The 24,021-nt window shown below is 46.9% G+C and overlaps 9 protein-coding genes across 9 annotated transcripts; 8 read left to right on the top strand and 1 right to left on the bottom strand.

The window, feature by feature from the left end:
- Window positions 1–601: 601 nt before the first annotated feature.
- F4817DRAFT_367336 (uncharacterized protein) lies at window positions 602–2,732 on the top strand (the record flags this gene model as incomplete). The annotated part of the gene is made up of 2 exons (XM_049307103.1): window positions 602–2,198; window positions 2,431–2,732. The coding sequence occupies exons 1-2, from the start codon at window positions 1,340–1,342 to the stop codon at window positions 2,730–2,732; spliced, it is 1,161 nt and encodes a 386-aa protein (XP_049156439.1). The 5' UTR covers window positions 602–1,339.
- A 1,298-nt stretch (window positions 2,733–4,030) lies between these two features.
- F4817DRAFT_346090 (uncharacterized protein) lies at window positions 4,031–6,023 on the top strand. The gene has a single exon (XM_049304342.1). The coding sequence runs from the start codon at window positions 4,349–4,351 to the stop codon at window positions 5,627–5,629; it is 1,281 nt and encodes a 426-aa protein (XP_049156438.1). The 5' UTR covers window positions 4,031–4,348; the 3' UTR covers window positions 5,630–6,023.
- Window positions 6,024–6,311: 288 nt separating this feature from the next.
- On the top strand, window positions 6,312–8,287 carry F4817DRAFT_318537 (HET-domain-containing protein; the record flags this gene model as incomplete). Its single annotated transcript, XM_049300924.1, has 3 exons — window positions 6,312–6,585; window positions 6,668–7,366; window positions 7,422–8,287. The coding sequence occupies 3 exons, from the start codon at window positions 6,312–6,314 to the stop codon at window positions 8,285–8,287; spliced, it is 1,839 nt and encodes a 612-aa protein (XP_049156437.1).
- A 566-nt stretch (window positions 8,288–8,853) lies between these two features.
- On the top strand, window positions 8,854–10,216 carry F4817DRAFT_360595 (uncharacterized protein; the record flags this gene model as incomplete). Its single annotated transcript, XM_049306296.1, has 6 exons — window positions 8,854–9,018; window positions 9,084–9,332; window positions 9,391–9,464; window positions 9,561–9,659; window positions 9,712–10,103; window positions 10,155–10,216. The coding sequence occupies 6 exons, from the start codon at window positions 8,854–8,856 to the stop codon at window positions 10,214–10,216; spliced, it is 1,041 nt and encodes a 346-aa protein (XP_049156436.1).
- Window positions 10,217–10,826: 610 nt separating this feature from the next.
- On the top strand, window positions 10,827–11,650 carry F4817DRAFT_367332 (uncharacterized protein; the record flags this gene model as incomplete). Its single annotated transcript, XM_049307102.1, has 1 exon — window positions 10,827–11,650. One exon carries the CDS (start codon window positions 10,827–10,829, stop codon window positions 11,613–11,615), a length of 789 nt encoding a protein of 262 aa, XP_049156435.1. The 3' UTR covers window positions 11,616–11,650.
- Window positions 11,651–12,859: 1,209 nt separating this feature from the next.
- Window positions 12,860–15,011, top strand: F4817DRAFT_204946 (amino acid transporter). The gene is made up of 3 exons (XM_049298623.1): window positions 12,860–13,217; window positions 13,283–14,241; window positions 14,299–15,011. The coding sequence occupies exons 1-3, from the start codon at window positions 13,031–13,033 to the stop codon at window positions 14,746–14,748; spliced, it is 1,596 nt and encodes a 531-aa protein (XP_049156434.1). The 5' UTR covers window positions 12,860–13,030; the 3' UTR covers window positions 14,749–15,011.
- A 786-nt stretch (window positions 15,012–15,797) lies between these two features.
- Window positions 15,798–17,593, top strand: F4817DRAFT_346079 (uncharacterized protein). Its single transcript, XM_049304341.1, has 4 exons — window positions 15,798–16,131; window positions 16,246–16,350; window positions 16,419–16,866; window positions 16,919–17,593. The coding sequence occupies exons 1-4, from the start codon at window positions 15,955–15,957 to the stop codon at window positions 17,434–17,436; spliced, it is 1,248 nt and encodes a 415-aa protein (XP_049156433.1). The 5' UTR covers window positions 15,798–15,954; the 3' UTR covers window positions 17,437–17,593.
- Window positions 17,594–18,541: 948 nt separating this feature from the next.
- F4817DRAFT_318532 (uncharacterized protein) lies at window positions 18,542–20,319 on the top strand (the record flags this gene model as incomplete). The annotated part of the gene is made up of 6 exons (XM_049300923.1): window positions 18,542–19,204; window positions 19,269–19,530; window positions 19,596–19,661; window positions 19,749–20,008; window positions 20,066–20,217; window positions 20,268–20,319. The coding sequence occupies 6 exons, from the start codon at window positions 18,542–18,544 to the stop codon at window positions 20,317–20,319; spliced, it is 1,455 nt and encodes a 484-aa protein (XP_049156432.1).
- Window positions 20,320–20,666: 347 nt separating this feature from the next.
- Window positions 20,667–23,811, bottom strand: F4817DRAFT_346061 (acetyl-CoA synthetase-like protein). The gene is made up of 4 exons (XM_049304340.1): window positions 23,189–23,811; window positions 23,005–23,127; window positions 21,433–22,933; window positions 20,667–21,166 (listed from the first exon to the last, which is right to left on the bottom strand). Exons 1-4 carry the CDS (start codon window positions 23,199–23,201, stop codon window positions 20,923–20,925), a joined length of 1,881 nt encoding a protein of 626 aa, XP_049156431.1. The 5' UTR covers window positions 23,202–23,811; the 3' UTR covers window positions 20,667–20,922.
- Window positions 23,812–24,021: the final 210 nt, after the last annotated feature.

Raw genomic sequence — 24,021 nt, 5'->3', positions numbered from 1 at the left:
GTTCGTTACTTGGTCGTAGGTAGTCTACCAAGCAATTACACAAGCGTGGCTTCGAAGCGCCTGCTACCATGCTGCCATGCTACCGATGACACCCATTGGCTTTTTCTAATACAAGTTTCTGGGCATGTGCATAGAGTTCACGGAATAGGTTCCGGTGATAGGCTACAAGACCCGAGGCAAATAATCCCCATCGCATGGTCACGCGCCTCTCTCGAGTGTTTCCCAACAAGTGCATTAGCAGCGTGGCTTCGGTACTTGGGTATGACTATATATGGGTCTGCATCGCGGATCTCATACACTAACCGTTAAGGACTTCATAACCAACAACGTAATGATCTATCGTGGCGGCATGAATCGGTTACACAAAAGTCACGATATACAAAAATGTGCAGATAACATGATTGGCGGTGCGTTTGATCGTCACAGTAAGCTCATGGGGTAGAATCAATACCCTAGCGAACACAAAGGTCCCGCGTATCCGACCACGTCACTAGATATATTGCCGTTACCTCCAAATGATTAAAAATGAAGACGATGCAAGCTAAATTTACTTGCTCAATGTCGGCATCGGTCAGACGAGGACCCTGTACGTAGCTGTATTGGCCCCTATTGGCCCCTATTCCCACTTTTTCCTTGCTTTGATGCTAATCATGGCGTAAGCTGCTCAGCCGCATAGGTATTACGACGCTACCTACTTAAATTTCCGGGTTGTTGACTTCAAGCCGGCCGAACTGTTATCCTAACTGCGTCTTCGGTCGAGGGTAATTGAGCTGGTTTATTTTTGGTCGGATTCTTGGCGCGAGCCTGATACCCGGATGACCACCGAGCACTGCCGTCAGACTCCGACTCCAAAACCCAACTACGACGTCTTGATTGACTTAACCACATCGAGGCCAAGTGAGGATGAGAAAGGGTCAGGTGCAAGACCCCAGCGTCGGTAAATGAACTTTGAGGTGTGAGAGGGCGAACACGGTGGAAGAGTAAGAGTAAGCTTCTTGGGTTAGGAGAAAGAAAGTGGCTTGGGTTAGGTGCTGTTTGTTGGCAATAAGATGTTGTCCGCAAATACAATGGAAATGGGAGAGAAAATCGGAAGGGCTTTGCTCTAATAAATGGCAAACAAAGAGCTTGTCTAGATTACAATGTCGTCGTTAAGCGATGATAATAGGGTTGATGAACTTTGATGAGACTAGACTCCGCTGTCAATCATATACCTGGGACAAAGCGGCATCGTATATATATTCATGACGTACCTGCTTATCATGAGTTGCCTCCTAAGAGATCACGCCAATCCATATTACCGGATTCCATGTTATATCTTGGTACTGTATTTCATTGAAAGATGTGTCTCGAGATCTACGTCCATAACACCACCCCTGAACATGACACCCGCCATCAAAGCACTCTAAATCCTGTCACGGGCTATACAGTTTACAGCCCGTGGCAGGAACCACATAGTATGTTATGCGAGTATCCTCATATCACAGAGAAAATTGATATAAATCAGCATTGTCCTTGGCATCCTGGATGCTGCCGTCTTGAGCATCATCACTGGTGCTGGTCGAACAATTGTAGTATGTGGTCTAAGTATCACCACTTTGTTGATGAACAAAATGGCGAGACTAAGGACATCTCATTTCTAAATATATACATGAGCCATAATCCGACTCATCTGCTTATTGCGGGGTGGCTATTCAAAGCCGGCGCCGAGCTGAGATCATCTAATCACCATCTGAGCAATTCGCCCATTATTATAGAAGGATCCTCGTACGCTGCCGGACTAGCAAATGCCGAGTGGTTGCGTACGCGACTATACGAAATTGCGACTATGGCAAAGGAATGCCTTGCTCAGTTCGCTATACTCTGGGATCTGAATTCGGGTCCCGGCGCGCTTCCCCCGCGTCCCGGCTTCGAAGCAGACCCGAGGCTCAACGAATATGTATCGAGGGTCTTGTGTCTGCGAGTCGCTGATAGTGGGCCGTTTTTAGACGTCAGTCCGGTCTCGTGGCCACATAACACACCGCTTTGGGACAAGTTTCGAGCCGGAGTCGTCCCGTTACGTGACGATCCATATAGTGTTCCGTGGATTGCAGGAGCAAGCAGGGTCGAGTCGGACCCAGGCTTCATGTCCGCTACGGTCCCGAATTCAAATGGTGTTTTTCCACCGGAACAGCATCCACCTGAGATGATATATAATCCTGGTATGTCACATATTTATCCTACGTCTCCTTCACACGTAGAACCTCCCGAGCAACAACTGGAAGCTCTAAATAATATCCCCATAGATACTCTTCCTACACCTCTGTCTACACCCACTCCCTCTACATCTTCGCTCCCTAGATCTACGTTCCCTGCAAATATTCTCCCTATGGACACTTTTCTCTCGCCTTGTTCACCTACACTTTCTACTACCACGCCTTTACCCCCCCCCAGCAACTCCTATGCCAGAGGCAAATATAAGCACCAGCCCTATCCCTGATAGTGTTGGAAATAACATTGAGCTGAACAAAGGAGACGATGTGCACAATGTTGAGGCCATAGTAGGCCACGATCCTCCCCACGTGGTACGTCGCGCCGTACGATGGTACAAGGTTCGCTGGGAAGGAGACTGGGAAGAAGATAAAGAGACATGGGAGCGTGACATTCATATTTCTCCTAAGCTTATTGACGCATACTGGGAGAAGTTTGATGCGGAAAACCCGCGATACTATTTACGAAGTAAGGGGTCATCGTAAGTAGATGGCCCGTATAGTATACCACCGAGTCGAGTCTTGATAGTCTAGTCGGGATTATAGACTTGGTCTTACTAGGAATCATACGCTTACCCTAGGACTTTTCCTAAAATCAGCGTAATATCTAGTTAGCAAATAAGCTACTTTCAGTAAATAATCGTAATAGATAATAAGTACCTATTTACCTGCTAGTATCTAGATATATACCTGATATGGATTTGATAATTGACCCCATTCACAATACATACGCCAACCACTTAAGCAGCACGAGTATTGATTCCCCCTTGTTTACTTCCCCACTTGTCTAAAAGGGGTCATCAACTTCGCTGTCGTGGCCATCTCTAGGCGCTCGTAGACGCCGAAAAGATGCAATAACATCGACTTGTTTGTTTGCGTGCGAAATACTTTCTTTTGGGGAACGAACTTGCCGCTGTATCCTGTCGTCTATAGCGTTTCCGGAAGATACCCTCTCTGTAGGTGATTCTTGATATGGTAGAGACGACGGCGACGGCGAATATCTGCGCCTCGACTCTGAATCGCTCTTGCGACGTGGGTTCGGCTCTTGATCTTGTAGCACTGGACGCCACTCGGGTCTCAAGTGTTCAAAGCTTCGTCTTTGATACGAGTAGTCTGCAGGCCTGCGGCCCAGGACATCTTAGTAGCAATACTGCAGCCTCTAAAATGAGCCATCTGATATGCAGAGATGTCCGTGACCGTCTCAATCGTCGAGGAAAGGAACGACCGCGAGCCTATTTCCCGCCAGCCGCTGTCTAGAAATACGAGATACAAGGGCGCTAGAAGCTCCTGCGTCCAACCTCGCGTGAACCAACGTGACCTCGCAAGTGTTTCTAGCTCGTCGCCTTTACGGACTCTCCAGACGTCACTCAAGAAGGCGTAGAACCCTGACGCAAATTAAAAGGAGACCATGTTACCATCAGCCCTAACCTGAAACTGTAGATCTCGACGTCTCTTGGCATTTCCTGTCCTAACCCTATGCGTATTGCATATGTGAGAACGAACAAGCTCCTGTATCTAGTATTCATGTTACTACCTAGGTAGGTACCTAACCTATCAATAATATTTGAGCATCTTTTCCGAATAGCGAAGAGCACTTCTTAACTTTGAAGTAGTAGTAACTATTTAGTAATAGAGACAATACTTTGGTATATATTTCGACATAAATATGAAGAGAAGTTATCAACTTACGGTGGCTGTTCGCTCGTATGACTTATTCTTCTTCCCCACGTAGCCACCAACGTTCCAAGACGTTGCTTTTACTACCATTGCACTATAGGTGGACTATAAGAGAGTCTATATATTGCCTGCACTCTTAACTACAGTGATAGGAGCTCTATTAATTCAAACCAGCTCCCATAGGTGCGCTTACACCAGGTGATAAGTCGTATGGTTTGGTTGCAACCCGTTTTAGGCTATCCGCTTAATGTGATGGAAGAAGCATCCAATTTCGGAAAGACTACATCTCAGCTCCGTTATCAGAGTCCATAATGAGCTCAGCTTCCGGCCATAAAAGTGATGATCTTCGCTCTAGGGCTTTGCAACTAGTTTAAGCATTACTCATGCATCGCATTTAAGACGATTTCACATACCTATTCGGAGCAATGAGAGGACTCACCTTGACCGTTTTCCCCTTGTGGTGGGCTGCTGGGGCGATTGCTGCTCCTACGCGGGCGCAAGCTGCACCTCCGGCTGAATTCACACCGAACACGAGGGTCGGCCCCGGAGGAAACAGCTACAAGGACTCGCCACATTTTCGCGTCTATGATGCGACAAGCGACTCTGTCGCGAATGCCGTACTCCAGACTCTTGAGTCAGCCTACGACTGTTTCGTAACTGGCCAAGGATGGAGGTCGACGGGTCTCTCATTTAATCAAGACAATGACAATGGCCCTTGGTACAAGATGAATGTCTACGATGTTGCAGATTTAGGGCCTAATACTGCTGCCAATACCGGAACCGATAGCGCCACCGGCCTAAGTTTCCTGAATGTCGTTACGCAATGGATGAATACGCCTTCGATTACTGTTCATGAGTTCGGACATGCTCTCACATATGCTGAGAGATACTGGGTTAACCAGGGCCGGACGGGAGCATGGTGGGAGACGGTCGCCAACTTCGTCGCCGACACATTTATAACCTCCTCGATTTGTGCGGACTCGAGAGCGCGCTATAATCAACCGAGTGGTGATACTCTCATGAATCTTAAGAAGGTTATAGGCGATTCTTTCCAAGTAATCGTGGATGGGTCAAGCGGTACCGGAAACTATTACGAAGCATGGCCATTCCTGACTTACATTACGAACAATCCAGACAATTATGCTGGTCTGGGGATGGCGAATTTCCCGAACGTATGGAGAAAATACAAGCGGAACAGCAATGAGACTCCTCTGCACATCTTGGATCAGCTCGCATCGCCTACTAAAATCCAGACAATCGTCGGTCGCTACTGGGCTAGAATGGCGTATGTCGATCTCGGACACGAAAAGGCTAGGGCTCTATTCAATCAGCAGAGGAAAGAGTTTAATTACGCAAATTTGGATTCCCAGGGCAGTGGGAGATATCGAGTTAAAGCAGCTCGGCAGCCGCGTTATATGGGCGCCAACATCATCCCCTTGAAGGCGACTGGATCATCGATCAGCATCACTGTAACTGCCACGACACCATATACAGCTACTCTGGCGGTAAAAGGTTCCAATGGAGCTGTTCGGTATATCGAGGTGGTAGACAACAAGGTGCAAGCAAATTTGGCCAGCGGGGAGGAGGCTACTCTCGTGGTTGCGAACACGCCGAATACGCTCTACCTTTATGATCCTTTCTCACTCACTAGCGATGTGAGTCGGGGCTTGGACTACCAGTTGCAGATCACAGGCGCAAGTGTCTAGATTTAGGTCTCCCTGGGCACATAAACAAGCTGTAAGGATTAAATGGTCAAAAATTATTATGGTGATTTTGTACCGTTTTATGATTGCCCCCTGAGTTTGTTCTTGGAGGGAGTTGGAGTGTTCATTCGCAACTTAGTAATCTTGAAATCGAGGTTACCTAGAATACAGTGATAATTCAGCAACTCTATAGTATTCTATGCTACTATATGAATTGATAGGAAATCAATACACTCTTGCAGATAGAATTCAACATTTCGGATCCTCTTTTATTTGATTGGTTGCGCTGATTTCTCTTCAGGGGTAGTTTTTGACCCCTGTTGACCTTTTATCGAAGAAAGTATTTGAGAATAAGAAAACTTCATCAGACTTCTATTAGTTATTAGTAATACTTAACATCTCTTATAAGTCTACCTATATATCGACCTTGGACAGATTTCTGTAGAAGGATAAACCTCACCATATCATTGGCCAGGTAGATATCGGATGAGCTGATGATCTGATACAAGAAGTACCATGGTCAAGGTAAAATATTACAGGTCAATAAATCGGTAATAACGGCCTCTTAGGGGCTACACAACCCGAATGCCTGGTTTTTCAGGCTACGACGCTGATAGAAATCAATAATTATCTCCAGCTGAACTCATCCATATGACCATAAAACATCAACCAAGACCCGTCGAAAATGGATTCATGTACTACATGTCGCAACCTAGAACCTTTGCCAGGACTTTCTGGAGGTTTCATAACCGGTGGCACGGGTCATGAGCTAGAGAGCTCGGCGCCCACTTGTCAACTGTGCTCGATCCTTTGGGAAGGCCTGGGGGCCTTCTGCTTGGTGAGCCCGGGAACTGTTCAGTGGATAGTGTTGCGCCAGGAAGAAGAACCATTCCGCCTTCAGTATAAGCAGTCGCCCGAAGACAAAGCATGGATAGGCCTTCATTATTATACCAAAGACGGTATGTATATTCTGCCTAGGTATCGGGCAATTTGTGAAGAGGGCTTAACCTAGTGAAGTCTATATCAGCTAAACAATATCAGCACACGATCCGCTATCAGGCACTTTCAAACCGAGCAGCGACCTTGAGCCAAATACTGCATCTGAGAAGTATCTTTCACAAATGAAAAGCTGGGTTACCCATTGCAACGACAAGCATGATATCTGCAGAAGTCGTCTGAACGACTATCTCCCCACCAGAGTGCTGGATGTATCACGAAATCAAGACTATGCCTTCATATATGAGCCGGTCAAGACCGATAAGGGCCCTTACATAGCGCTGAGCCATTGTTGGGGAGGCGCTGTCCCCTCTATGACGACGACCGAAACGCTAGGTAAAAATAAAGATGGGATATCAATCGAGTCGCTACCGAGGACATTCCAGGATGCGATATATGTTACACGACAGCTTCAGTGTCGCTATCTTTGGATCGATTCCCTTTGCATTATCCAAGATAGCCTCGACGACTGGACAAATGAAGCCTCACACATGGCAGACGTCTACGGTAGTTCGTATGTCACTATCGCAGCAACCGCATCAGCCGATAGTAATGGCGGCTTATTCTATCGACACGACATACTAGATGCCAGACATACTACCGAACGCCGTCTTAAAACAGGTCTGTCTACTATCGTGAATGTACGCCCAGCGCTGGAACATTCGCCCTACTTTGCCAGCACCCATTACGGCCTAGATTACTCGACGAGAGCACCTTTGCTCGAACGATCTTGGTGTTTCCAAGGTAGGTCGATCACCCCCTTTTCTTGGGGAATACTCATAGTTAACAATGAGCGCAGAGTATCTTCTATCCCCACGCGTATTGTCGTTTACGCAGTGGGAGATACTTTGGGTATGCTTCTCTAAGCGGTCTTGTAACTGCGGGGAGTATACTGAGAACACGCGTGAAGTTGTCTCCTCGAGTGACCTAAAGGCCAGGTTTGACGCTCAGATTCGCGGTGGCTCGTTGAAAGACTTGCACCGACTGTGGGAAGATATAATCGGAGCTTATCTACTAAAGGGAATAACATATGACACAGACAGATTGCCTGCTTTGGCGGGAATAGCACAACCATTCTACGAAAGGGGTCTCGGTCGGTATGTGAATGGCTTATGGGAGACAACCCTACTTTCCGATCTATTTTGGGAAGCCAATGCGTCGTTCGGCACCAACTATAATATCATTGCGAAACGCAATGCTAATAGAAAGGTTCCATCGTGGTCATGGGTATCGGTGTCCGGGTCATTTCGATACGCTTATAGCACATACGTATTTGAGGATATCGAAATACTTCATATCTCGTACAGCCCAGAAGTATCCAGGCCTCTTGCAGAGATCTGTGCTAAGAGTATAACTATTCAAGGGTTACTATACCGTGCTCGTGCCTGGGTTCCATTCGACTATCGGAAGAACATACCCGACCCTCGGCGGCGGATTCAAGCCGCAGAAACCCAAGAGGAGGATTGGTATGTTGACGTAACCTCGGAATTAACTTGTGGTGCTGAGAGTCCAATGGACGTTTATATTCTTTGTGGTACAAAGGGCCCAGGACTCATCCTTCGTCTTGTCGAAGGGACGGAGTCCATATATCGGAGGTTAGGTATGATAGATTGGGTTCCGCCTGGATTAAGCGAGCAGAAGCCTACAATCATTCAATTAGTATGATAACTTGAGCAGTAATTCAACCGAATACAGAGAACAAGTATAGCGGAACTCTGTGAGGTAAAGGATACGTAAGACTTTGAATGAGGTTCCCATATAATAGTGGGAGTTTCGAAATACCCAGAGCGTATATATAGAGAAAACCAACATCAGATCCATTCGCATGGGCCAGCTATTCGTCACCGGGCACAGCCTAGGCAACTGTATTGCTCAAATCCTTCCAGTCGGCTCGTGGGACTGTTCTATAGAGACCTTATCATGTAAATTTGGACTTAATACTATCTTACGCGGGACTAGATGGTGTTGATTGGTGGGCAGAACACCCGCCCGACCGGCAATATGGCTAGAATGATGATATATTAAACGGTGACTTCAGAGCGGCACTTCAGGCCGGTGGCATACTACTATTAATAGGACATATTTCCCATGTATACCTTTCTCCCAAGACTCACTCGAAGCTTATTTGATCTCTATATCTCTATAATACTCAGCAAAAGATTATATTCAGAACATAATAGCATTCAATTTAACTCTCACCTGACGGAGTATCCAGGCTTTAGTAGTTCAGGATGCTACCGCATTGGAGTTTCATACTCGCGGGAGTCAGCGCTATTTTGCCAGGTGCCTCTGCTCTACTTCGCTTTTCGTGCTCCCAGCTTGTCGTTGAAAGGCTCGACCCCTTAGTCAATCCCGGCGTTGTCGGATCGCCACATCTTCATCAGATTATCGGCGGAGTACGTACACATATTCAATGGAGTTTAAGTTATAAGGGTTCACTCTAATAAATCGAAATCTGTAGAATGCCTTCAACCCGTCGATGGATCCAAAGACTATGGATATCCCTAGCACAGCTACTTGCACGACCTGTACCTTTGCCGAAGACTTTTCTAATTATTGGACTGCCGTCATGTTTTTCCGCGCACGAAATGGGACGTATAAGCGTGTTCCGCAAAAGGGTAATGTTTACTTTGAAGATTCGAACGGTGGTGGTATGACGATCTACTACATACCGAGTTACCAGAACACAACTGTTACCGCATTCAAACCTGTAAGTAATACCAACCGGTCTTATACTGGAAATCTGTATCGTGGCTTAGTGTTGCAAGGGATTCCGGATGATTACTGGTAACCCTACGATACGCACCGAAGAAGAGGCAATGAAATTCCGCCAGCTCACATAGTAAGTCTTTTACATACGTGTTTAGTCTTTGCACATGCAAATTAAACCACCTTTACTACGAGATCTTATTAAAAAAAGCTTACACTGCTTTTATAGCACCTGCCTTCAAGATCCTATGACGAGAACAAATGAGACTCATGACATGCCAAAAGAGCCGTGCCCTGCGGGTATCATGGCAAACCTACGGTTTCCGACGTAAGTGGCGGGTCGCTACTTTAGACAGCAAGTTAGCTAATGGGTTATCTAGTTGCTGGGATGGCGTCAACTTAGACTCTCCCGATCACGCCAGCCACGTCTCGTATCCCGAAAGTGGCACATTCGAAGAAGGGGGCCCGTGTCCTTCGACGCATCCCGTCAAGATCCCCCAACTCTTTTACGAAATCGTCTGGGACACTACTCCTTTCAACGACAAGTCCGAGTGGCCTGAGGACGGCTCGCAGCCATTCGTATGGAGCTACGGCGATGCCACGGGCTTCGGTAATCACGGTGATTACATGTTCGGTTGGAAGGGTGACGCGCTGCAAATCGCGATGGATACGAACTGCAATGGGTTCAAATGCCCGGAGTTGCAATACCAAGAGATCAAAGAGGGGAATAAATGCTCAGTAAAGCCAGTGGTAGATGAAGATGTTGACGGGTGTAAGTATTTCAACTGGTAAGGAAAGTTCATTGCTAACAGAAGAATATTAGGGCTCACGGAGCTTCCCGGTGGCATGCCAGTCACCGATGCTAGTGGGAAGCCTATTTATTAAGCCATCATAGACAACGGTAGAAGGCAAATAGGGGTCAGATAGTATAATGGACAAGATGTGATATCCTCAAACGTAATATGTTGAGCCCCTTTTCAACTCTATTACTTGACATGTAGAAGAAGCTATAGATACACGAGACACATGCACTATATGGGCGTATGATTATAGTGACGTTAAGATTATATTTCATTCTAAGCCTCAAGCTGATAAGGATGGTTCGACTCAAGCTAGACGGTAATGTCATATTTATTACTATACGGTATATCATCTTAATAAGAGCAAACTGTGACTGAACTTCGAAGAGGCATGGAATATGCTGTAATTTGTCTTTGTTATAAGCTGAGACAAACTTTTCAAAGATGCTTCCGGAAGTATCACCCATTGTGTTTCATGATTCACTGGTAATAGTAACAACGCATTATTTACTCTAAACACCACATAACAAAGAAACTTAAATTTAAAGTAAGCTCAACTTTTCTATTGGAACTTGTTAGTTGAGATTTTTGGGAACTGTGCCACTAATTCGCAACTAATTCGCAACAAGGTTATTTCATAATCTGGCTCACAAGTTAGTTTATTATTTGATCATAAAACATTAAACATCAAAGTAATGTCTATGACACAAACTGACATTAGCGACGTCGAGGATATACGCAGCCGTAAAGTTGTAACGATCGAGCCAGACAACGGTGCAAGAGTAGGCTCGCTAGCTAATGACTGGAACCGGGATCCGTCGTGGTTTTGGCCTCCGCCTCTGTATCAAGCATATTGCAAACTCCATTTCTTAAAAGAGTGTTCTTTATATCACTTATGGGAAAATGAATACTTCAAGCTCAAAGCTGAAACGCACACACTGAAAACTAAGAAGGCCAGCAAGTGGCCCACAGCGCCAACACGAGTACAGCCTTCAAGACGAGCTCGAGAGAAGAATTTAAAAGATCAGCCGGGGATATCTATAAGCAGACAGAGCAGTCCATCACGCAACAATAAGGCCGACGGGACATCTAATACACTCGATACTCGTCGCGAGCAACTCCGACTTCATCTTCCCTGGCCGGTTTACAAGACACAACTAGAAGGTCGGATCAACCAGGCATTCGACGCGCTTTCGGGAAAGAAGCAGGAGAACATCGATATATCTGAGCCCGATCGTGCCTCTGACATCCAGCCGCGTTTAGAATGTCGATACTGTAGATTCGATCCCGTAGTTGTAGACTGCGAAGGTTCCGTACCTAGAAGATTAGCACCGCCGGCACCGATGTATTCTATCCTTCCAGATGATATAAGCGAAGAGCAGATGGGCGAGTTTGGTGGTATAAAGTTCGCAGTCGATCTACCCGGTAATCACGAGGCGATTGTTTTGTTAGGGATAGAGAAACTTGACGATCTGGTTGGATGAAGGTGTAGCCAACGACGATAGGATAACGAGCTCAAATAAGGATCTGTGGTCATGCCGAATACACCTTGAACTAGCAAGTCGAAATATAGGAATTCTGCAGCTGCGCTAGACAAGAATAGAATGTGGAAGAGAAGAAAATCATGATGCCAGGTTCGTTATTAAGAATATGACATCTGTTGCTTTTCTTTGGCTTACCTACTATGATATAGAATTTGCCACAGATATATATTCTACACCTACATTTCTGAGGCCGTGGCAAACACTCTGATTGAAGAGTTTGACGACGAATAACGCCGGTCGCCGGTTTCCATTCCATGTAAGCAAGGAAACGAATTAGAACGTGAGCTCGTATTAGATCTAGGTACCTACTAACTTAGTTCTTGTAACGTCAGTCCTCTAACGACACTCTTACCCTCCTATGTGTGCCAAGTTGTTATTAATGTTATATGACGCTGTGACTTCGTAGTTGATCAAGATGCGACAGCCAGCGCGAACAAGTCTTTTTTAAAAAGAGGACGTTGGAACTGGAAACGGGCTAGGTAAAGGGACCTTTCCTTTTTATGGCTAGGCATATTCGACTTGAAGACTCTTCTTATTAGAGATCGAGGTCGAGGACTCGCCAATCGGCCCGGCTAATAGCGTGGGGCTGAAAAGAACTTCTGCATGGAAAAGACCAGGAATACGACCGGGCCGCGGGTCGACGGCAGGCAACAGGTTCGCGTGTGATCTGCCATGGTAAGCCAAGAGAAAACAGACGGGGATTCTCTTTTCAGCTTTTACTTGGAATAAATGATGAGATCGGATAGACCGAATTACGTCAAGAAGATGTCTTGGTGTGCAAAGACTCTTGAAAATAAACCACCTTCCATGTTGATCGTAAAGGCTTGATTGTGTGATTCTCTAGTAGGTTTTCGAAATGTCGGTTTCCTGTAGTTTAAGGTTGAGCTCGAAAGCAATGTTACATCGCCATGCGCCGAGGCGACGGGGAAATCTAATAAAAACTGTTTCTTGGGACCCCGAAGATCACAAGGTTTCGTTTGCGTGCGATGGCGTGCGATCTGCCAAGCATCCATAAGAACCTCATGAATCTCACGAATTCTCGGCTGCCCCTGCGTATTCACTTATACGCAAACGCTCATCTCCTGATCCTAGATCCTCCCCGAACCCAAGAGGCTCTAGAACCTAACCTAATAAGCTGTGCCACTTGCTTGAATTGTCTTGTTGTCTTGACTGGTCTTGTCTGGTCTTGTCTGGTCTTGTGCTGGTCTTGTGCTGTCTTAACCTTGAATAACATGTGTAACATACGACCGGCCCCGAGTTAAAAAGGAGACGTATTCCCATTAGGTTCTTGTGGAGCGCGTACCATTCCCTCAGTTCCGCTCTTTGCGACCGTCATACTAGGAATCAAAGCCAAGATGTCATCAGCGACAGAGGTCGGGAAAGACTCAGACCCCGACACGCGGGAGTTGAATGCTCCTACGGACGAGGAGTATGCCTCCTCGACTAACGATGGAATTCAGCAGTTTGCTTATTCCGACGAACGGAAGATCGGTGTTACTGGAGCGGTATTTCTGATTTTGAATAAGATGATCGGAACAGGAAGTAAGTGAAGCGATTATTCCAACAACTTCATAAGCGCTGCGAATAGACTGACCAGTTATTCCAAGTTTTCTCTACTCCCTCGGCCATCTTCGCAGCAACTGGGTCGGTTGGCATATCAATAATATTATGGATTGTCGGTGGTATTTTGACCTTCTGCGGTCTGAGCGTATTCCTTGAGTTCGGTTTGGCTATTCCGCTCTCCGGTGGCGAGAAGAATTATCTCGAACGTGTCTACCGCCACCCGCGTTACCTGGCTTCATGTGTTTTGGCATCACAGATGATCCTCCTAGGATTTTCGTCCGGAAACTCCCTCGCATTCGGCCGGTATGTCTTAGCTGCCGCCGGAAGCACAGAAGGAGACGGTTGGACGGCCCGTGGTATCGCGATCGCGTGTATTACTTTCGCCGTCGCGCTCCACTCGATTTTCCCCAAATGGGGGCTGAGGCTTGTAAACCTCTTGGGAATATTCAAAGTGGTCATTGTGATCTTCATCGTATTTTCGGGCTTCGCCGCTATCTCCGGTCGACTTCTCATCCCGCCGCCCGGTAACTTCAAGAACGCGTTCGCCATCGAGGTGACGGAGAATTATGGTGGCCGGGGCGCATACGGATACGCGACGGCGCTATTGCAGATTATCTACAGCTATAAGGGTTGGGAGAACGCCAACTATGTGCTCGGAGAACTGAAGAATCCCCGCAAGACCCTCGCGATCGCAGCACCCATCGCCATCGGCGGTGTCACTATCCTATATGTTCTAGCCAACGTGGCCTACTTCGCAGCGATAACGAAGGACGACCTCGCTACTTCTGAGGTGTTGGTGGCTGGGTTATTCTTTCGCAACGTCTTCGGTGATAGTGCTGCTGCACGGGCTCTCCCTGCTTTTGTCGCACTGAGCAACCTGGGCAACGTGCTGGCCGTGAGTTTTGCACACGCTCGACTCAACCAAGAATTTGGAAAAGAAGCGCTTCTACCGTATGGAAAGTTCTGGGCGTCTATCAAGCCGTTTGACGCGCCAGCTGCTGCTGTGAGTATCTCTCTTCAAAACTTCTTATGAATTATATGACTAACTTGATATACCTAGCTTTTCCTTCACTGGCTTATCACAGTGATCATTCTCGTCGCCCCTCCCGCAGGCCCTGCCTACAACTTTGTCGTCAACTTATATACCTACCCCGGTGCTTGGATCAACGGCTTTGTCACTGCCGGCCTCATCTATCTCCATTACAAGAAATCGGAAAATTGGACATCGCCTTGGCATACATATTTACCGATTAGCGTCATCTATCTCTTGGCCAATATCTTCCTCGCTATTGTTCCCTTCGTCCCGCCGTCTGGAGACTGGAATGCTGACGGTTACCCCTATTTTATATTCCCCGTCGTCGGAGTTGGCGTTTTACTTCTAGGTGGAGTATACTGGACATGTTGGTCTAAGATCTGGCCGGCGATCGGTGGATATAGGATCGAAGCTCATAGAATTGTCGAGGACGACGGCAAGGAGGTGGTGCGGTACCGGAAGATCAAGACGAAGTAGTTGCAGCAGTAAATGATTCAAACGCCATCCCAATGATGTATTAACCTGGATACTCGTATATAAAACCGATTCCATTTACCCTAATACATTAAGATAGCGGAGGAACTAGTGATTTCGTCAATTAGAATCAACTTATCCTCATATTGCTTCGACCTTACGATTATTATCCGAGTGAATTCTCTTAGTATAAATGGCAATATGCTTATATTCCAGTCCAAATAGCTCAGGTTAAAAAGTTAATGTTATGATAGCGTCGTACGGTTTTAGATATCGCATCTTCGCGCCCGCTGGTATAGGTATACACCTATATCTATAAGTAGAACCAATTTATTATTCATGCATGATCCCGTTCTTGATGTGCCTTATACACTAGGTTACGTGCTGGTCGTTTTGAAGCCGCGCCCTTCACTATCATCCCCTTTAATTATCCGAGTCCGATGCGAAAGCGAACAGTCACCGGTGTCTCGGAACCGAAACAAACACAGACTAGGCGCGATATTTAAGACATGGCGCAAGCTACCGAACTCATTGCCACGCAGCCCACGCTAAGATTTCCAGAGCGATATTCGCGAGAGCTCTAAAATAATTGCCTGTCTCCTAACTCCGCATCGAAACCCTACAATAATTATACCATGTTAGGTACCTACCTAATGTTAAGTAATTTTAGAGACTGGCAAAATCATACTTTTGGCAAATATCTATTCAAAGGGTTAACGGGGTCCCTGTCGTGTTCCAAGACTAATAGGAAAGGGTCATAGCAAACCTCTATATATCGAACGATGTGGCGGTCAGTTGTCTCTCATCCGCAGCCGAGTGTGGTTACACAGGCGTCTACTTGCCGTCATACATACACGCTTAGTTCTCTTTTCTTGTCGATCTCCCGTATTTCTTGTGTAGGAAGAAGGCTAATCAATAGTGGCGTAATCTCTTAAAAATACGGCCCTATGTAAAAACGGCGATGGCGACACATGATATTGAGCTTGCTCATACCTTAAATCTATAGATAGATGAGACGCCGTCCCGTGTAACTCAGTGTGAGTGCTCGGAAACGTACTCTGTAGAAAGTTAACGTGCATCTATGGCTAATAGACATCCTTAAAATCCTGAATATTCAAATTCTCCTTTTCCGCCAGTTACCTTGAAATAATAGCTATTCTACCCCTATCCACTTCTTAGCAGAATTCCTAGATTAGTAGACCAGCCGACATGTCATCGGATTCAGATTCACCTTCATTATTTGAGGTGGATTATGGTCCCCGTCTACTTCGCATATTGACCCCTGTCTCGGTGATTGTAACCTTTGCCGTTGGTCTTCGTATTATTATGAGGATATACCGTACTTCTGGCATCGGAATTGATGACTGGCTGAGTATAGTTTCTCTCGTAAGTCATGACCTTGTCTCACTAGGTTGAACAATTAGCACATCTCTCCAATCTATATACCTCTTACCTACTGGGTAAAACCCTGACGAAACTAAGTTTCTAACATTGTTCTAGGTATTTTCGTGGGCGCAGTACGCTCTTGTCGTTCTACTCGTCAAGATCGGTGAAATGGGAAGATCAATTAACTGGAACGAACCTCAGGGAATTATAGACCTCAAGGCGAGCCTGCTTATATTATACTAAGATTCCGAAGATATGTGTTTAATTGTGCTAACTCGTTGTCTAAGGTGATTTTTGCCAGCCGATGGATCTATGCGACGACTATCCTGACTACCAAACTCAGCATCCTGATGATGTACAGGCGTATCTTCCCGGTGCGGTTGATGAAGATAGGGTATCTTGTCTTGGGCTCTATTACTATAGTGTGGTGGGCCGTTTATGTCCTTGTCGAGACCTTTCAGTGCACTCCTGTTAAGAAGCTATTCGACCCTGAAATGAACGGCTACTGTATTCCTCTCTGCAACTTTCTGTTAGGGATTGTGATTCCCAATATTGTCACCGACATCGCCATCCTATGCCTACCCATCTACGAGATCATGAACTTACACCTCACGCGTAGTCAGCGTGCCACTTTGTCCGTTATTTTTCTGCTTGGAACAGGTGCAATTGTTGCAAGTGGGATCCGATTACGATACCAAATCCAGTTGGCTTATGGAACATCTACAGACTTTACTTGTAATCACCATACCTCTTGTGATTTAATTTGGAATATAGCTAATAAGCCTAGTGGTAAATGTTAACTTTATCCTATGGACCACCTTAGAGCCCGACCTAGCGATTATTTGCGGCTGCCTTCCCGTGCTTGGACCGCTGTTTAATAGCTTGCTTAGAATGCGCCCTTTCACATGGATTCGCCAGTCCTTGGGTCGTGACTACGATAATGTCGAGGGAGATAAAACGCCAGTTACTATACGTGCACTTCGGAGCATAGGCGGCACGTCGATGCATAGGGGCAAAATAGGAAAAGGTAACAAAAGCCAGGACTTTAGAATATCGCACGGCTCTATAAGACCATTTAGGAATCTCGAAGATGATTCAGATAGTGTTGAAGTAAATAGCCACGGACATAGCAGGGAAGCTAATCGAGGAACATTCGGTCTGTGGCCCCAAGGATATGCCGCCGAGTGTTGTGCCGTGGTGAGAAAGACTGGGGGTGATGGGGTCGATGAAGTCCCGCTTGGAGTTATCACGGTCGAGACTGTGGTTGACTGGAGGGAAAACAGTTCTTCTTCTGACACCGTATAGTTTTTTAGAACCTAGGATGTAACATTACATCTGATATATAATACGAATTATAGTAGTTGCGCGGGTCGCAACTTGTCGGCTGCTTAAGGTGGTTGGTAGGTATAATTGATGCTGATAGTCATATGTATTGATAATAATAAGAGAATTTGGCTATCCGTTTATAACGTCAGGTGTGCAAGAAACCGAGATTTATATTAGAGGTGTCTTATATATTAGGTATTTGTGTAACATGAAAATCGGCTAAAAGCGGCGTGCTCGAGATCCGTTTTTTTAATAAAAAAAGATAGTACCTTTAGCTACCTACCTCCTAGAACCCAATTTTAGGAGGTCGTTCGCACTTTCCTCCCCTGATATGTAGTATGGTGTAACATCTAAAAAATTCTTTGGTACCTCCACATGTTTTTAATTTTTTTTACTAATGTTACCTAATTTCTCTCCTCCTCCTTCTTCGTTATATCCGATGTCTTAAAAAGTTTCCTCCTCTTTTTCTCAACTTTTATTCTACCAGACATTTTATCTCCGAAAACTTTTGATTAATCCGTTTCCATTCGGGTTACGGCACTAACATATTTGTGAGTAATCGTAACTTGTGATTGGCCACAACTTTTCCGTCACACTGCGGTATCAAGCCCAGAATTATTCGGGGTACGGCCCGGTGCGCATCTCTGGGGGTCATGCGTGTTCGGCGGGTTTATTCTGCGGCGTTCTACGGTACAGGCGCTTCGTGCGGAGAACAGAGCTGGAGCTGGCTGCATGTGTCGCTTATTCTTCTTATGCTCTGTCCAAACGGGGCCAGATCATTTTAATTCTTCCGTTTAATCCTTTAGTTAATCGTTTAATCATCTATTCGTTCGATCCCTCTTCTATCTATCTGTTTCAATTATATTTCAACCCTTTTTTTTTTCCTCAAAGTCAATTTGACGCAGGGATTTTCTATTCCCCCCCCCTTCTCTCCATCTCTTCAGACTCAAGCCCTACCCTAGAACTAAAAGGTCTAGGTATTAATCGGTAGTCGCTGGTCAGTGGTTGGTGGTTGAAACAAACACCATCTATGTCCAATTATACATCCGTAGCGGTTCCATGAACATTCAATCCCCGGATTGAAATGGCTGACGAGACGCCGCCGGGCGATCATGGCAGTCCTGTCGGCAAACTCAACAATGCTATTTCTGATTTTGCCTCTTCTTATGTCAAGAAGGAATTGCAGCAATTGACCCGCGAGCGAGATGATGAGTTGGCGCGGAGCCACGTGCCAAAGCTGAGAGCTCTCCTCAGGGAGGTTGACAGGGAGCGCCAGGCGTATGAACAAGACAAGGAGAAGTTAATCCTAGGTCTGCGCAAGAAGTTACAATTGCTCGAAGTCGACCCTGATATTATCGAGAGTACCGTCTCAGAACTTATCCCCGTTACCCCCAAATATCTGAGCGTCATTCCCAGTGCTTCGACCCTGACTATTCGACCCCCAACACCTTTTATGTCACCGGTTCGCGATAATTATTTTAGCACTGTTCTTGGCGCAGATGTCTTATCAAGCATACCTCTATTGGCGTCGCAAGTTCACGACCAAGGAACTTCTAATTCGATCAAAGATCACTCTTCAAGCCCTACCAATATTAACGTATCGCCGAACGTAGGCCCGAATTTCGACCACCAAATACAGAGTCAGATCCTATCCGAAAACCCCATGACTAACAAAGCTCCTAAGCGGGTCAGCGCAGATGGTGATAGCGCCGCAAGTGGGAAGCGACGGAGAGTAGATGGCGGAAAGGTAAGAACGAACTGGAGCAGTCACTTTAAGCTGCTACTTGACCAGCTAATATGTATATGATCAGAGTCTAAGTAGATCTCAATCGGATATATTCCGCAAGATCGCATTCCCGAACCTAGAGACAGGGGAGCGTATCTTCCGGCATGCAGAACGTCAAGGCTTCTTCGTCATACGATGTAACAGGTCCAACTGCCAAACGGGATTCTTCACGGATCCGCCTCTAGCATATAATAGAGCTTTGAAGCATTTCCAAAGTCACGGCGAAACGGGACAAGACGGCGAAGAACTCACTAACGAATACATTTTCGAAAACTTCGCATGCGAAAGTGAGTAGCTTTATCTTGTATTTATAGGGGAGGGGTTAATCATAGGTACTAATCGTTGCCTACAGTTGAAGGTTCTAGCCTGGTTAGCAAGTACTGGATTAAGGAACATCTTGGCCCATCGCCGCATACCTGTAGGTAAAGACATCCTTGTGATCTACCTAGAGGAGAGCTGGTTCTTTTTTTGAAAGCTTCATTGGATCAACTATTAATGTCTCTAGTCATTCCCGGAAGGTCGAGATCCAAGAATATCCAAGCAGCAGATACTCTTACTGTACGAAAGAGCAAAGAGGACGACAAGAATTATACGCCGTCTAGCAAACCCCGGAATCCTACTGTGGTTGACGAAACCAATGAGTCGGACGAGGAGGAATTAGAGGCTGAGAAACCACGCCGCACGCCCAGGAGCGTACCTCGCCCAGACTATGCGGAGTTGGTGGCGAACAAGGATCCTTGGAATCTATCAGACGGTGACAGCGATGTGCGTTAGGCCCATAAACCTAGAATATACTATACCACTGCTAACTAGTAGCCGTAGAAGGTCATTCCCCGTTCTATGAAGGAGTCTCGGACGCCTGGCAATGGTGCTATCAAGTCTACGAGATCAGGGAGTAGTATATCACCTAGCTCGTCAAAAAGATCAACGCCGGGGCCTTCAATACTAAGAGCGAAGACATCGGAACCGAGTAAGTACGTCGACACCTCTTCCCTCGCATAAAAACGCCGTCTGACACGGCTAGACCTTTTGGTTACACCTCGGAGCAGTGGCCGAGACGGTCCGCACCTAGTTAGGAATCGACAGTGCCAGCTCAACAGCCCGCGCGTTGCGCTCATCGATGGACATCTCTTAAAAATAAACTTTAAGATCCTGGCGTCAGCACATAGGGGGAAATAATTGTAAACCACGCTCTGCTTATTCATGTCCTTATGACGCTACTATTTCCGAAATGAGTTATACCCACGTCGACATGATTTAAAGATAGGTTATGTACCTAATATATTTTTAGCATCACGGTGAGCTACGCCCATGAAATAAGTACCTCGCAAAGTTCAGAGAATACGAGGGGCAGTAGAGGCAAGTAATTATGTTTATGCGGGATCTTTAAATCTCAAGCTAACGACGCAACGATTCACATACTAGCTGGTGAGGCATGACCAGGATTAGTCGGCACTTCGTATACATATCACACAGCAAGTACTTTGAGTTACATATCGATCTAATATCCCCGCTCACGTATTGTCCTTTGTGAGCTTAGGACTGTATCTCCGTATATATAAAGCAATGTCGCTAGTTTTTATATTATATACATAGCCCACCCGATTCGTCAGGCATTTTGTCTCACATGGTTGTATGTAACTGAGATCTAAAGAGGCGCTTGATTTGCATTCGACTCATCATAGCTTGGCCTGACCGCCTTTCAGCGCGTCCCAGTCCTGCTGCGTAAAGGGTACGTAGGCGCTGCCGCCCTTGGCATGGTCGGGAACCCAGAAAACAGGGTCAGACTGCGTCTGAGCTGGGTCGACGCCGGCGCGCTTGAGCGGAACTTTATCTTGCTTGTTGTTGTGGGTAGCGGAGCGCGCGGACATGCGGCGCACGAAGATGGGTACGGCATACTTAGGGAGGTTGGCACGGGCGTGTCTGTTTCCGGTGAGGGTTGCGGTTAGCAAGGGGAGCGAAGTAGCGCTTCTTCCAATATTTGCAAGGGAGTTTGGAGGAAGGGTATGTGCATATGTCGATACTCTATCTATTCATTTGTATTGGATGTGTGATATACGGAAGGGTTGGTGGCGTTTTGTTGGGATGCGGAAGCGGGGAGGCGGAGGGAGAAGAGTTCAATGCGTTTGCGTTGACAAACAAAGTGACATAGAAAAGGGGAAAGGGGGAAAAGGAAATATTAGACTTACTTCAGCAATCCGTTATAGTCAAAAGTCTTGACGGCCGGGTCAATGAAGATAGCTGCCATGCCGGCCTTTCCGTCGTGGTTCGGTAGAGATACACCGTACACGGTCGCTTCACTTACACCCGGGAATCGACCTAGTACTTCGGACACTTCGGCCGTGGACACGTTCTCTCCTTTCCAACGAAACGTATCACCCAACCTATCTAGGAAGAACCACCGTCCATCATCATCTCGCCGTAGCGCATCGCCCGTACGGTAGTATAAGTCGCCCTTTCGGAATACATCGCGCACGTATTTCTTCGATGTCGCTTCTTCGTTACGGTAATACCCTGGGAAAGCCGGTGTGATCGTAGGCGGCTGCGTAACAAGTATCTCGCCGCCGACCGAGTAAGGGACGCGTCGCGCAAAGCCCGTCTTGGGATCCCGCGCGATGTCTCCTGTGTCGACGTCGATTTCAACCGGCACCAAGACGTTATAGAAACGCCATCGCTGCAGAAAACCGTGGTGGCCGACGGCATGGGCGCGGAAGTCGCCCCGGGCCGGGTTATCTAGCGGCATGATACCCTCAGTCGAGTTGAAGAACTCGAAGATGGTGTCGATGCCGAAACGGTCGCGGAATGGCTTCCAGACGTCCGGACGCAGGCCATTGCCGTAGATGGAGTGTACGTTATGTTCTTTGTCACGTGGTGACGGTGGTGCTGCTAGTAGATATCGCAGGGTCTCGCCGACGTAGACGAACCACGTAGCTCGACTATCTCGAATGTCGTCCCAGAACCCTGACACGCTGAACTTGGGCGCGATGCATAGCGTCTGGCCCGTTAGCAGCTGCGTCATGCCGCTAATGCCTCCTGTACCGTGATATAGTGGCATGCAGTCGTAGTAGCGCTGATCCTCGCCCTTAACATACGAGAAACCGCAATCCATACTGACGCCGTACCCGAAGCTGGCGGCCGCGGGCAGCATACAAGCTTTGGGTAGCCCAGTTGTGCCGCTGGTATAAAACAGACCAAATGGTGAGTTAGGCCGGACGTTCTCGCGTAGCTCATCGGACGGCCGCTCGCACTTCGTCGCGTTGACTTCGTGTTTGACATCAGCCAGATTCACAATACTCACCCCTTGCGCAGCCAACTCGTCCTTAACGGCATCGAGGCGCTCCAGTAGCTGAGGCGCGCCATCAGCCAGTATGAGTTTCGCTTCGGAGATACCCAGACAGTGCAGCAGAGCCTGCTTAGTTAAATTGTGGTTGATGAGGGCTGGAGCTGCACCGATAGCTAGCAAACCCATCCAAGCAAAGACAAATTCGGGGCTGTTGGCCATGAAGAAGGCGACGAGGTCACCAGGCTTGACACCGGCATGTTGTGAGAACCACTGAGCGTATTGGTTGACGCGGTAGTAGGTCTCGGCATAAGTGAAGCTGCCCTGGCGCGACCAGATGCACTCATTACTGGGTTTGGTCTGGGCATGCTTCTCGAAGAAATAGTAGGACGAGACGCGCTTTTCTCGGACTACATATGCGGAAGGGGTTTTTGTAAGCTGTGTTCACATCTAGGTAGCAGTGTTTAGAAGGTAGGCTCACTAGCTTTCTGAAGGAGCTTCGCGCCCTGCTTTTTTGCGCGGATGTTCTGCCAATCCTGTCGCAGATGGAATTTGCCGTCGAGATACGTGAGACCGGCCGCAGTAGCAGCTATCGACGCCGCAGCTGCGTTGGTCAGTTAGTTGCCTCGCACATGTGAAGCCATGGGAAATATCGAATGTCTTACCAACGGCTGCCATCCTTCCTCTTAGAAGAATTACTACTACTACTACTAAACCAGTATCTTACTAAGGAAAGAAAAGGACGTGGCGGAAGCTATGTATATCGCGCACTAAACACGATTCTACTACTAGTTATCGCGGAAAATCAAAAAAAGACAAGTTGGATTTGCATTTCAGATCTAATCCTTACCGTCAGTTCATCGTGACGGCCGGGATTCTGATAGAAATCATCTTAAGAAAAAGAGAAGAAAGCGACACGACGCGCCAACAGTACAGCCGAAAGGTGACCTCGGGATTTTAGCTTGCGTAGTCCATTAGACGGGGGGGCTATTAGGACGGCAGTTTGTGGGGGACAGGGGTCATACACTCCCAGAGCCCGGAGAGAGTAGGTAAACAGCATTTTGCCATGTTCAGGGGCAAGAAGGGTCAACTTTTAAGGGTCTATCTGCTATGAGGCTATGATTATTAGGGAATAGCGAGCTGGAATGATGTGGGGGAGCTATGTAGACCCTCTAGGGACCCTCTCTACCTTACCCCCCAGCCCCCGAACCAAAATACCATTGCCTTATCCTGCTCGTCTTGGCCAAGTATCAAAAGTCGAGCTTGGATTAGCCGCTGGAGAGTCGCCCCGCATTTCCCGGGTCTATTGTTCGGCACCTGCGCGGTGTCTGGGTGTTAAGACGGAGAGACTTTTAACTCCCACATTATATAACTTTGACTGTTAGTGGTTGTGTAATAGGTAGCTATTAAAGAGCTTTACAAGTTATATGTTATACCTGTTAACTAAACCTCGATTCATCAAGTTATAGTTAGTTAACTAAGTCTTAAAAGACTAAAG

Source organism: Daldinia loculata (genome assembly GCF_022478755.1).
Source record: "Daldinia loculata strain CBS 113971 unplaced genomic scaffold F4817scaffold_47, whole genome shotgun sequence".
NCBI lineage: Eukaryota > Fungi > Ascomycota > Sordariomycetes > Xylariales > Hypoxylaceae > Daldinia > Daldinia loculata.
The sequence above is the reverse complement of the archived record's forward strand: the minus strand, read 5'-3'. Positions and strand labels throughout refer to the sequence as shown.

Excerpts from the sequence above, each read along its gene's own strand:
- F4817DRAFT_346090 (XM_049304342.1), top strand. The coding sequence starts at position 4,349 with ATGAGAGGACTCACCTTGACCGTTTTCCCCTTGTGGTGGGCTGCTGGG.
- F4817DRAFT_346079 (XM_049304341.1), top strand. The coding sequence starts at position 15,955 with ATGTCATCGGATTCAGATTCACCTTCATTATTTGAGGTGGATTATGGT. Across the intron at positions 16,132-16,245 it reads GGCTGAGTATAGTTTCTCTC|GTATTTTCGTGGGCGCAGTA; the intron begins GTAAGTCATGAC and ends ACATTGTTCTAG. Across the intron at positions 16,351-16,418 it reads AGGGAATTATAGACCTCAAG|GTGATTTTTGCCAGCCGATG; the intron begins GCGAGCCTGCTT and ends TCGTTGTCTAAG.
- F4817DRAFT_204946 (XM_049298623.1), top strand. The coding sequence starts at position 13,031 with ATGTCATCAGCGACAGAGGTCGGGAAAGACTCAGACCCCGACACGCGG. Across the intron at positions 13,218-13,282 it reads TAAGATGATCGGAACAGGAA|TTTTCTCTACTCCCTCGGCC; the intron begins GTAAGTGAAGCG and ends AGTTATTCCAAG. Across the intron at positions 14,242-14,298 it reads TTGACGCGCCAGCTGCTGCT|CTTTTCCTTCACTGGCTTAT; the intron begins GTGAGTATCTCT and ends TGATATACCTAG.
- F4817DRAFT_346061 (XM_049304340.1), bottom strand. Across the intron at positions 22,934-23,004 it reads GAAGCTCCTTCAGAAAGCTA|TCCGAGAAAAGCGCGTCTCG; the intron begins GTGAGCCTACCT and ends CCGCATATGTAG. Across the intron at positions 21,167-21,432 it reads GACTATAACGGATTGCTGAA|ACACGCCCGTGCCAACCTCC; the intron begins GTAAGTCTAATA and ends CACCGGAAACAG.